At 43.2% G+C, this 13,359-nt stretch overlaps 1 protein-coding gene across 1 annotated transcript in view; it reads left to right on the forward strand.

The window, feature by feature from the left end:
- The window catches only part of PIP4K2A (phosphatidylinositol-5-phosphate 4-kinase type 2 alpha), a 200,602-nt gene that overhangs the window by 123,626 nt on the left and 63,617 nt on the right, over positions 1-13,359 (forward strand). The window contains exon 3 of the mRNA XM_073581811.1: positions 6,649-6,746. Within this exon, the coding sequence (XP_073437912.1) occupies positions 6,649-6,746 (98 nt within the window). The remainder of the gene's footprint in view (positions 1-6,648; positions 6,747-13,359) is intronic.

The raw sequence follows: 13,359 nt of genomic DNA on the forward strand, positions 1-13,359 counted from the left end.
TGTAATCAGTGGTCTCTCAAGTTAAATTTTAACATTCATATTGGTCTTTTCTAGGCCATTGTAATTGAATTTACCTGTTTGGATCTGCGGCCTCTACAGTACAATGCGGTACTACATCTCTTATACTGCCCTCCTACTGCGCCAAGATGTGCTGCCCCATGCTATTTTTCTGCTACACTGTGCCAGTACAGGATCATGAAGAAACTTCTGTCTTCTATATAGAAACTGATGTTCTGCTTCCAGCAGTGATTTCCGATAACCATTTGGATATTTGTACGGACTGGCTTTTATCTGTACTAGTGACCTGCCTGTGATCTGAAATGGGATTCACGTTTTGGGGCTTTGGAACTAATTTTTAGTTGATATGGTCAAGATACAAAAGTTTCAGCTTACAAGGATCGTCCTGGAACGAAATAATATTGTAACTTGAGGGGCTACTGTATTGCCTAGTAAAAAAAAGTTTATTGAAGCCCAAGGACTGTAAGGGTGTGTGCCCACATAAGCAGTTTGTTCTCATTTTTTAAGCTTTTTTTCCATGCAAAAACGCTTAAACGCATACATTAAGCATCCCATTCTTATAGTGCATTCTGCAATTTTTGTGCACATGATGCGTTTTTTTCTGCGTAAAAACGGTAGGAATTTTCTGCATACGTGGGTACATAGCCTAAAAGTTTTGTTCAGCCTCAGTCCTGGGGGTTGTACAGTTCTCAGCATTATTATACAGTGTCGGACTGCGATGCCAAGGGTCCACCAGTTGGCAGCTCCAGGGCCCCACATTTTAGCTACATGTTAATGTGACATTATTCTCAATCACAAATGTATATAACGATGAACGGGAAAGATTGATAAATGAATAAGATGCTGTCTTTGTCTGTTCACTGTAATTCAAATATATAGTGCCAAATACTGCTCATAAAAGAGGGTGGTGGCCCACCGGAGAATTCTCCTGTTCTCCGGTGAGCCAGTCCAAGCCTGAGCATACAGGTTCCTCGAGGTCCCGTATGTACAGAAATCTGCTATAATAAAAGAAATGCATCTGGAGAAAAGATCTTCATACCTGTGGCATCCAATACATCTTGCCACAATTTTCTTACCATTGTGCTTAGAGGCTTTTAGAGTTGCAGGACGTTCCCTTTAATTATGCCTGCGTCAACTATATTCATTGCAGGAAATGCATCTTCCGTTGTGAGCACGCTTTTTGCTTAGTTTTTGGAGCGGATACTGAGCAGAAATCCTCCAAATCCTCCTTTAAAAACTCAAAACTCTTCAAAATCTTGGAGTCTCTGCTGGAAAAATGCAATGAAAAGACTCAGTGTGCACATACCCTTAGATGCATTTGTTGCAATGAATATATCTGAAGAAGGCATAATTATAGGGAACGTTCATGGATGCTGACTACAACTCCAAATGCCTCCAAATCCAGTGGAAAGAAAACTGTGACCTGATCGATTGGATACCTTGGGAAAGGAGAACTATTCCTTAGACGCTTCAGACATTGATGCTCCTAACATGTGACTGTAAGGAACATCTTGTCCTCTTTCTCTGCTTATCTGTTTGCATTGAAGGTGCTTCCGGAGTAATGACACATGCATTATATAGAATAAGGGACGCATTCTCAATGTTTTCCAAGAATGCTCCATAATGGCAAAATTTCAATGTGGTTTTATCACGAGGAAAAAAAAAAAATCCCTCCGTCTGCTCCTCTGGTGCGCGGCCACGCGGACGGTATTTTCTGTTCTGTTAATTAGTTAAATGACAGTTTAAAGGACATAATTAATCATTGCAGGAAAATAAGACCAGCAGTGATACAGCTGCTCGGAGATTGGCACAGCGGAGCAATGAGAGAAGCATCCAGGGTAATTCCAGTTCATTCTCCGTTAGTTATGCAAGAAGGGTCTTATTTCAACAGATCGGGTTCATTCAGATGTTTTCTTACAGATTTGCTTAATTAAAATGGGTGCAGTTTTCGGTGAATGTTTCTCTGGCCGCTGCATTTTTCAGAGCACATGTGCAATAAAGAGAATTCTAAAGATCACAAATCAAATTTTGAGTGTTTTTGCTCAGTTTTTCAGAGCAGAAACTAAAGCTGGATGGAACTCTCCAGATCTCAAAACTCCCCAAAAACGTTTTGAGTTTCTGCTCAGTCTTTGCTCCGAATATGCACATACCCACACTGTGCTCTCTGTAACCCCGGAACGTACACTTCTCTCTCCAGTCCATCCCTCTTCCAAAATGTGTCTTCCGTCTTCACTAAAGTTCTTTCATTCTATTTATGAAGATCAGGATGAACAAACCTCTAGGTGACAACAACTAATTAGTGGCTCTTTCTTACAGTGGTAAGGGTATAATCACATGTGGCCGATACATCGTACATTTACCATCTGAATATCTGCAGCGTATTACAATAGCCACAAAGTGGATGAGATTTTACCAAAAGAAATAAAATTTGCAGTGAAAATTGACCTGCAGTGCGGATTTTAGATTTCTCAACTTGTGCAGTGGATTTTCACCTTTGCAAAACTTAGCGAAAAATGAATGAAATCCATTGCAAAATCAGCAGCGGAAAACTGTCACTGAAATATTTGTACAATTAATGTACCCATGACACATGGCTTTTTTGCCATGAATTTTTGCCGAGTTTTCCTGTGTTCTCTGAGAGCCGCTGCCCGATTACCTAGCGGCTAATCTCTAGAGAAGAAAATCGGGCATGCCGGGTCCTTATCTCCTCCAGACCTCATTTGTCCGGAAGGCTCCCATGGACTGATAGCAGAGCCTTCTGCATCAGTGGGTTCAGATGACGTTGGTCTAATGTGAACGGGGGTCTTTACCCAACCTGCTGGCTGTATAATTGGGGAGTTGTTATATCAATGTCACTGGGGGGAAATGCCAAAGATAAGTGTTATGTCTGCTTGGCAAAGGGCACGCGTCTCCGGTCTGACATGGCACCATGGCAGGGTTACCTATCACTTAGCCTGGGCACAGCTATCCAGTGAAGTTTCCATTGCTAATCTGATATCTTCTTTTGTTACTGGATTTATAACGTGTAGCTTGGAAGTGCTTTTTACATAATCATTAGCGGTAAACCAGTTCTTTTAGCATCCATCATTTAGTTATTACTATTATTTGTTCTAATTTTACACTTTTTTTCTCTCACTTAAATTTGTGTATTTGCTGTATATTATGGGATGAGGTTGTTTTTAAAGGGGTTGACCAGGGTTAGAAAACATGGTTGCTTTTAGCATAAAACAGTGCCACACCTGTTCACAGGTTGAGTGTGGTTAGCAGCTCAGGTGTACTCATTTTAAGGGTAGGTTCACACTGCCGATTTTTCCATATCAGAGTATGTATGTATGTATGTGCATGCTTGTCTATGTATGTGTACATGTGGTGGTATGTATATATGTGCATGTATGCCTCTGTATGTATGTGCATGCATGTCTCCTACATGCATGTGCATGTCTATGTATGTTATATGCATGCATGTGTCGGTACGCATGTGTGTGCATGTCTGTCTATGTATGTAATGTGCATGCTTGTGGCAGTATGTATGTATGTAATGTTAGGCATGAACGCATATACATATGTATGTAATGTGCATGCATGTGTCTGTGCATGTGGCTGTATATATGTATGCGCGTAAATATTTTCAATTCTGCTCCTTTAACAGTCTAAATTCATCGCTTGTAAATGCAACCAAAATGATTCTTTGTGATGGTGCAGTATGTCAGCATTTAGGGCCCCACTTTGTCTAAAACCAGCCCTGGGACCAGAAACGGCGAAATGGAAGCAATCTGACATGATCTGGGATTTAATATCAAAATAAGTATCTGAATATATTCAGCACTCATAATCGTACTGCAATCCACGCTCGCATCTTCCAGGTTGCCATCTCTGCTCTATGTCAGGAGCTTCTATGATGTCTACATCCGCGTGGCTGCGTGTAATTGGCATCATCTCGAATGCGTTTTGATGCCAAATCTCGAACAGTCTGAATTTCATTATATATTAGCAAGTGTTCGCATTGGATGTGTTCCATTCGTTTGTATCTATTATCAAAAATTATATATTTTTTATGCCTTAGGAAATGCATGGCTGACAACTGGTCTGGTTTTCTCAGGTCAGGAGGACACCTTGGCCGAATAGATCAGAGTACCACCTAGGATGGAAGGGGTGTCACAGGGAGGGGCAGGGACCTTAACCAACCCCTGAAATTTTGGTATCTATGAAAATGACATTTGTCCAGTAGTCCAACATTGTTTTTTTAATTCCGGGAATTTATTTTTTTTTTCTCTATTCAATTTTCTGCTACTGGTCACCACGTTAAATGTAGTTCGGTGCTGCAAAAATCGTGTTGAATTATCCACATTTTTGGATCATTGGATGACCAGTCAAATTTCTCTGTATTTGTAACCTTATGACCATATCATTATTGGATGTTTGACTTCTGGGACCTCCACAATTCTGAGAACGAAGCTTGAGAACAGATCTCTCCAGACCTCCCGTCTTGGATGGAGCAGAGGTGCAAATCCTCAACCTCCGCTCCATGGGATTTCGGGATGAATCTGCCTCGAGACCTGTTAGAACACTGTAGAACTTTTTCATTTTCAAAGTGGTCAAACTTTATCCATTTTAAAACCAGAAAATTTATTTTAAGGGGTTAAAGGCCAAATATTTTTTCTGAATTCTTTGGCTGTAAGTCGCAGCAGCGTACAGTGGAAGTGGCTGATCTGGGCTCACATCCCAGTTATTGAGGAAGTCCAATCATGGGTCTGACTGCCTTACAATTATATTGTATCCTGTTTATCTTTGCAGCACGGGATCACCAGAGGAGCGGTACATTATATGTAGCACCATGGCGCTTTTCTGCAGGGGGTGTATTTGAACATAACAGTTAATATGTTACCGATGATTAGAAGACTTCTAGTTAGATTTTGGGATTTGAGGGAAATTAAGTTATTTTGGTTACATGCAAAAAAAAACAAAAATTAGGAACAGATTAATGGACTAAATGATCCGATGCAAACAAAACCAGAGGTGTCTCACTGGTTATTACGGGGTCAGGCTTCGTTCCAAAATGCAGGAATTTTTCCGATCTAAAAAGCAAAACCCATAATAATCAGTGGTTTCACTTTGACTGTATTTGCAGAACTGCTGCAACCGGTCACTTTTTCCCATTGTCTGTCTCAATTTAGGAACTGGGAAAAACTTCCGAATAGAGGACATTTCCCTTTAAAAATAAACTGATCATTTATTTTTTCCTCTGTTTTTAAAAAGGGACAAACAATGGGAAAAGATGATCTGTTGCATCAGTTCTGCAAATGGAAGCAAAGGGGTCGCAAAGAAAACGAAGATATAGTAAATTACTGAATCTAGCAGGCAGGTAGAAACAGTGACCAGGACCGAACTACACCTTCACTGTATCTATAAAATATACATAAGACAGATATATTAGCTTTAAACGCATATAAAGAATGGAATTGCATCAAAAATCTTAAATCAGTAATAAACAACCTTTTCTTACTCAAAGTATGTTGTAATATTTCAATTGACTGTTTTAGCTGACATGGAGAAACCCATCACACGCAGAAAACCAGAGTTTTGCTTTTCAGAATGGAAAAATTCCAGAAGTTTGGAACCAAGCCTGACCCTATAATAATCAACAGGATCCCTCTGCTTTTGTTTGCATTAGATCATTTATTCCGTTAATCTGTTCCTCAATCAGGACAGACAAACAGAATGTCCGAACGGAAAGATGAGCAGAGACTAACATTTATGTTCTGTGATCAGATTTTTAGAAAGGGAAAATACACCTGCATGGAGAAGTTTTTCTTCCATTCTAAAAAAAAAAAAAAAACTATTGACACCAAACGGATCCCTCTGCTTCCGTTCACATAAGGGTATGTGCACACGTTGCGGATTACCCTGCGGCTTTTTCCGCGCAAATTTTTTTAATTTTTTTTTAAATCCGCAGGTAAAATTACCTGCGGATTTATTACAGATTTCCTGCGGCTTTTCGGAAGATTTTGTGCGGATTTCACCTGCGGATTCCTATAATGGAGCAGGTGTAAAACGCTGCGGAATCCACACAAAGAATTGACATGCTGCGGAAATGAACCCGCAGCATTTCTGCTGTGGATTTTTCCGCAGCATGTGCACAGCGTTTTTTATTTTACGTAGGCTTTAATGGTACTGTACAACGCAGGAGAATCTGCTGCAGATCCACAGCAGAATCCGCAACGTGTGCACTTACCCTAACTGATTCATTGGATCACGTATTCCTAAAATGGGTCGGACTGTAGGAATGTCGGAACCTTATAAAGAATAATCCCGTTGGTTTTTCTCCTATTTATGTTGCATTTTGGAGCTGTCAGAATATAAATTGGACATGTCAACATCAAGTCTCTAACCTGATTTCCCCTCCTGTACAAGCATCTAACATCGGGTACCAATTTATTTCATGTTCTCACTCGCCAGATGCCTGATGCATCTCTCAAGTTTTTTTTGTGTCCAGCTTTTGTGATTTAAAAAAAAAAAAAAAATAATAAAACTTGAAAACCTGAGCACCCAGGAGGAAATACAGGGATGGACATTTACTGGTGATCTGTCATGTTTTCATCTAAAATGTCTATTGTGTTTTTTTTATTACAGATCAATGAGCTCAGCCACGTCCAGATCCCCATCATGTTGATGCCGGATGACTTTAAAGCTTATTCTAAAATCAAGGTGGACAATCACCTATTTAACAAGTAAGTTGTATATTATTTGTGATAAACCCATCTATAGACGAATACCGTAATCTGCTTGCGTTGTCAGAGCTTCCGCATCATATTGTGTGCTTAGTCTGGCAAGTGTGCACAGGACCCAATAGATAGACATTCCAATACCCACCCATCATTTTCTGGCAGTGGAATCATTAAGTAAATGCCCTGGAAATTCTTATTTAACTCCGTTATATTTTAGTAATTTAGCTCTAAAGTCCAGACCTGGACAATTTTTTTGAATTTTTTTTTGGGGGGGTGGAGGTGGAGCGAATTCCACTTTTTTTTTTTAAATTTAATATTTAAAGGGGATTTCCACTTTGATATTTATGACCATGCCTTAAGTCATCAATATCGATCAGTGAGGGTCCTACACCAAGCACCTTCCACTAATCTGCTATTATCAGCTCCACCAAGTGGAATTTTGCTCTTTTGTGTCTGTATAGCATTGCTCCAAAGACTAGGTAAATTGCCCAAAATTAAGTAATTTAGTGAGGTACAATCCATTCATTCATTGATTTAAAGGGGTTTTTCCACCCTTTATTTTTTTTTCTTTAAAACCTACATCAGATCAGAGACATTTAAAATGACTTAAAATTAATAATAAGATAATAGTCAAATACCTCCCACAGTATTCCAAAGAAAATGAAGATCTATTACTGAATCTAGCAGGCAGGTAGAAACAATGACCAGACCTAAACTACACCTTCACTATCTGTAAAATATACATAAAACAGATATATTAGCGTTAAACAAATATAGAAAATGGAGAAACATCAGCAATCTTAAGTCAGTAATAAACATACTTTCATACTCAAAGTATGTTGTAATATTTAAACTGACTATTTTAGCTGACATGTAGAAACCTGTCACAGGCAGGAACCAGGGGAGACGGGATCATGCTACATTTTATAGGATACACTGAGACTTTGCAGTTAGGGGACTGCAGTTCTATGTCACCAATCTTATCTTGCTGCCCTAAGAGCAAATGTGTAACCTACAAAAAAAGAAGTCTTAATCGGAGATATAGGCTGTGTTAAGGAAACCCTATGAGAGAGAAAGAAGGACCATTATCGCAGTCAACTCAGTCATGTCACAAAGTTAAAAAAAAGCAAAATTATTTAATAACTGCCTATAATTTCCTTTATAGGCCAAAAAAATTGCTAGTTGATGTCTCTATGATGTTAATTACGCCATAATCTTTTTCCTTTGCAATAATTTAGAAAATGAAATATAACCTGAAAAGACAAGATAAATTTCTTATCAAATATAAAAAATGATTCTTCTCTGCAGTTCAGATACGTGGTGTCTTTATTAGCGCTCTGCCGAAATTTGCATTTCAAAGACACTACGGCAGTACAAAAACACTTGATTCATAATTTACGTCTTCAGAGTCGTGCTGTTTGGTGGAGTCTTCGATTCGAAAACCGACCCCCTTTATGTTTTTTTTTTTTTTTTTTATAAAATACATAATTGATAGATAAAAAGCCGGGAATGGCCGACCAGCGGTTCCGTATGGATTGTAGTTTCAGCAGCAAACGAGGGCTCGGTCTGAAAGGCAAAGATGAATTATGGGCGACACTGGATGGTGGTTGCTTTAGTGATAACTAACAGAAAAAGTCTTTGTTCTCGTGTATTATCGAGAGGTATTATCAGGGTAGAGGGATTTAGAGGACTTTTGGTTATGAAAGGCAAACCACAGTGGGGACATTTTTCCCCACTTTATTTTGATTTTCGCAAATTGATTTTCATTATGTTGGGCAGAGGTTGTCTAGTGAAAATCGCAGCTGATATATCTTTAAGCCTTGGCTAGATGATCACTTAAGTGAGTCGCACTAGTCAAACAGAAGGCAATGGAAATGTTGAGTGCTGCAGTATCGATTTCCGTTGACCTCACACAAAGTATATGGGTCGCCCTCCCAGGGCTGTGGGGTACTCGGTACCGGGCCGGTCTCTCAGAGGGGATTGTCACATCAGCGGTGACCCGGTCCGTGGCCCTGGGCGCCCATGTAAAAGGTGTTGAGTTGGGAATAAAGTTTATAAGTGATTCGTGACGCCACCTGAGGTGTACGGCAATGAAGGTGTTAAGCCGACGCTGCAGACAGATCCTCTGGGACAGATGGTGTAGTGCAGCAATGATGTTGTAGCCCTCCACAGGCAGGGCTGTAGTCCCAGGGCAGTGCAGATAAAGGGTTAGGAAGAAGGTGCAGTGTTCGGCACAGAGATGTAGTAGTGCTGAGGATGTTGCAGGCAGGAGGCAAGGACACAACAGGGTGCAGTTTCTTTACCTTTACTTGGCAAACGCAGTCCAGGGTCCTGGTTACAGATGGCACAGGAGCAGGCTAGCCTGGAAGCAACTCAGGGATCTCTCTATCAGATGGGTTGTGTAGTCTCCTTCCTAGCGCTGGCTTGAGGTACATCCAGTACTGTATTACACTGAAGTTCCTCCTTCTTATCTTCTCTTAGAACTACCTCGTATGGCAGACAGCTATAGCCCTCTAACTCTCTTGGCTCACCCATCGCTGTTGTGCCTCCGAGTCTTAGTTGGGAATAGAGCATTTACAGCTTCCTATTCCTCTGGTGTCTGTTGCAGGACCTTCAGTATCCATACAACCGTGGAGACCAGGCTCCAGATCATGCGCTATCACCGGGAGGGACGTCTCTATCCTCAGCTCAACCTCCAGCTTCTCTCCACACGTCTACACACGTTGCCCTCCTCACACTAACTCCTCATTTCCCTTCTTGGCCCTCAGAGAGCACTCCTCCCCCAATTCTGGTTCAGAGCTCCCTCTGCTGGCCTGGAGTGGGAACTGTGTTGCATGACATGGTTAACTGTTAGAGAGACCCTTCTTTGCTTCCAAGCATGACATCGCCCTCCCTGGAGGAAGGCAATGCCACTGTGACGACCATACTCCTGGGGGCGCCACATTTTCATTTGGAAAAAATTAGCAGGAAAGTAAAAAGTTTCAGCGGCTGATGCTTCCTATAAATTGTACCACTGTTCATTCCTATGGAACGCAACTTTTGCAAAACTCTATTTCCATCTGCAGAAAATGTAATATGTTATGATTAAGAACCCTTGCGCTTTGAAACGCGTCGCTTTATCCATATGGTTTTAATATTTTATTTTTGCTTTAGTTTTTTGCTATGTTTTGTAATATTATGGAATAATTAATCTGTTCACATTATATCGGGATTTGTTTTCTATGTCAGTCTGAACATGTGCGGCAAATCTACACCCTTCTCTTTATGCAACAGAATTTGTCAACTAAAGTGTCGTATACAAAATAAACGCCAGCTATGTTGTATCAGTTTTTATTTGTTTTGTTTTTTCCTCTTCGCCACGACAGCACCCACTGAGAGAGGGGATCCGCCCCCGGAACAGGAAACCTACAGAGAGATAAATGGGGCGGTCCCCCTCGCTCCCTCAGTTTGGTTTCCTGTTCCTGGAAAGGAACCCGCAGAAGAGGATGCCTGGTCTGGTAGCCGCCTGCGTGCAGAATATGAGCAGCAGGGGCCCCAGGACCGGAGGCAGCGTCGGGCGGAGAGGTGTATTCCCCCCCCAGAGCTGGTGTAATGCAGGTGAGGCTGGAGGCGACAGTGGTGCCAAGGCTCACTGGGGACATGGCTATAACCCCCCCCCGAAGGGGTAGACGCATTACTAATGCCATCTGGGCGTACTGGGCCGCGCGCCCCCCCCCTGAAAGGAGAAGGGCTTGAGCGTGTGTGCTGAGCACTGGGAGTCATACCTGCGGCAGGAGAAGGACCCCGTGCGTGGAGGGGGGGCGCAGACGCGCGGCGTCGCCGGCCGCATCACTATTTGCGGTGACCCAGCGCTCCCCAGGAGAGGCAACCCGGAAGTGGAGGAGGACTTCCGGGATCAGGCAGAAGGCAGAGACCGCGGGACAACGCCCGCGCATGCGCAGTAGGGGAAAAAAAAAAAAAAGATGGTGGACGAAAAAAAAAGAAAGGAGGAGCAGCTATAGCAAAAGCTTTAAAAGGAGGCCACAGACACAGCGCTAGTGCGCAGTCATGTCGTCCTTAGATGACCCAGCGCTCCCATTAGGTCAGCTAGTGGTATCCCCACTTGGCAGTAGACAGAGCAGTGCTACAAGGAGAACCAATAGCACCAGAAAAAGTGGCAGCTCCAGGAAAGAATCTAGTGGACCTTCCAGGCAGGATGAGCCGTTAGAGAAGAAACGCAAGGAAAAGAAGTCGTCCCATGCCTCGCCTCAGCCTGGGTCTCGGACACCGCAGCCGGTAGTTGCTGACGAAATTCACGGGTGAGTGTTTTTTTGGTCAGGATAGATAATTGATGGCCCTCTCTTTCTGGTCCATACCCCCTTTAGGCTAAAAGAACAGAGAAGTCGAAACATAGAGAGTGTGCCTTATGTTCGCAGCCCCTCCCGGATGGCCACCCAAAGAGATTATGCCAATCATGTATTGAGGAGGCCTTACAGGAGGAATCCTCACGAAAGAAGGAGGATATCCGGGCAATGATAAGAGAGGAACTACGGGCCTTAGGCGGTTCCAGTAGTCTAGGGGGTCACTCCTCCGTGAGAGAAATACGTTCGCCTAAAGGAGGAGTCTCGCTGGCGTCAAGGTCGCCGTCAGATACCGGAGAACTTGATTCCGATAAGTCCCAGGAATACCTTTCCTCAGAGGACGAGGATCAGACGTGTTTCCCCACGGACAGTGTCAGTAATTTAGTGAAGTCCGTCCGAAATACCATGGGGTTGCCGGAGAGTAAGGACCCTAAGACCCCTCAGGACATAATGTTTGCGGGTATTTCCCGTAAAAAGGTCCGAGCATTCCCAGTGGTCCCAGCTGTAAAAGACCTAGTTAAGAGGGAATGGGAGAAACAAGGTCAGAGAACCTTCCTCCCCTTAACGTCAAAGCGTAAGTATCCCTTTGACGATGAGGAGTTAACAGCCTGGTCGAGAGCCCCCAAGGTGGATGCGGCAGTGGCCTCTACCCCGCGTAGATCCTCCTTGCCGGTAGAGGATTCGGGAACTTTGGCTGATTCTTCGGATCGTAAGACCGATACATTCCTCAAAAGATCTTGGGAAGCTTGTACGGCAGCCTTTAAGCCCGCAATAGCAGCCACGTGTACGGCAAGATTAATGTTGGTGTGGCTGAATGACTTGGAGGACAATATTAAGAATGGAGTAGCTAGGAATAGACTTCTTTCCTCTATGCCCCTCATTAAGGGAGCAGCGGCCTTCCTCTCCGACTCCTCCGCAGACTCTCTCCGGTTATCAGCTAGAGCGGCAGGACTGACCAATGCTGGCAGGCGGGCCTTATGGTTGAAGGGGTGGAAAGGAGACACACAAACAAAAACTAGATTGTGTGCTATACCCTGCCAGGGTAAGTACCTGTTTGGCACGGAACTGGATGAGATTTTGACAAAAGCGGGGGAGAGGAAGAAGGGGTTCCCTAACCCGTATGTTCCGTTCAACAGGAGGGCCTACAGAAAGCCGCCGTTCGGTAAAAAGAAGGACTTTAGACCCCAGGACCGCTGGGGAAATAAGGACCCCAAGCAAAGAGGCAACCTATTCGGGAAACGTCCCTTCAGGGGAGACAGATCCCGATAAAACCGTTACACCGGTAGGTGGCAGGCTATTAAGATTCAGCCGCCAATGGACGAAGGTGACATCAAACCCGTGGGCCTTAAATATTGTGTCATCAGGCCTAAAATTAGAATTTGTTCGGTATCCACCGAACTCCTTCCTATTGACTTCTATGAAGTCCCGATCACAGCAGGAAGCACTGGAGATGGAGATTGCAGTACTGCTAACTAAACAGGTCCTAGTAGAGGTCCCAGACGACGAAATAGGGATGGGCTTTTATTCTCCTCTATTTTTAGTCCCAAAACCAGATGGCTCTTACAGGACTATAATAAATTTAAAGAAACTTAATACCTTCCTAAGACTAAGATCGTTTAAGATGGAGTCGATTAAGTCTGCAATAAAGCTTTTGTTTCCCAGGTGTTATATGGCAGTCTTGGACCTAAAGGACGCCTACTACCATCTCCCCATATATCGAGGGCACCAGAGGTTCCTGCGGGTAGCAGTCTGGTTCAAAGGTCGGATTCAGCATTTCCAGTTTGCGGCAATGCCATTCGGGCTATCCATGGCTCCTCGGGTATTTATCAAATTAATGCTGGAAGTAATGTCGTATGTAAGGCTGAATGACACCTTATTTGTCCCTTACTTAGACGACCTGCTCATAGTGGGGAATTCTGTTACACAGTGTGAACCAAGAATAGCTAGGATTATCTCATCCCTACAAACACTGGGTTGGCTAATTAACTGGGAGAAGTCCAGACTAGAGCCTGTGACCTGTCAAAGGGTTTTGGGCCTGCAAGTGGACTCCGTAATTGAGGAGTGCTTTCTGCCGACCGCCAAAGTAATGGCCATAATCGATAAGATACAGAATGCTACAGGAAGACCTGTAATATCATTGAGACAGGGCATGTCCTTGCTGGGGTCTCTGATATCGTGCATTCCAGCGGTGCAATGGGCTCAGTTCCACTCCAGAGTACTACAGTGGGCTATTCTGCAGGAGACAGATAGACTGCAGGGGCGGCTGGAAGGGAAGA

Source organism: Dendrobates tinctorius, unplaced genomic scaffold (genome assembly GCF_039654945.1).
Source record: "Dendrobates tinctorius isolate UK_male_01 unplaced genomic scaffold, ASM3965494v1 ptg000070l, whole genome shotgun sequence".
NCBI lineage: Eukaryota > Metazoa > Chordata > Amphibia > Anura > Dendrobatidae > Dendrobates > Dendrobates tinctorius.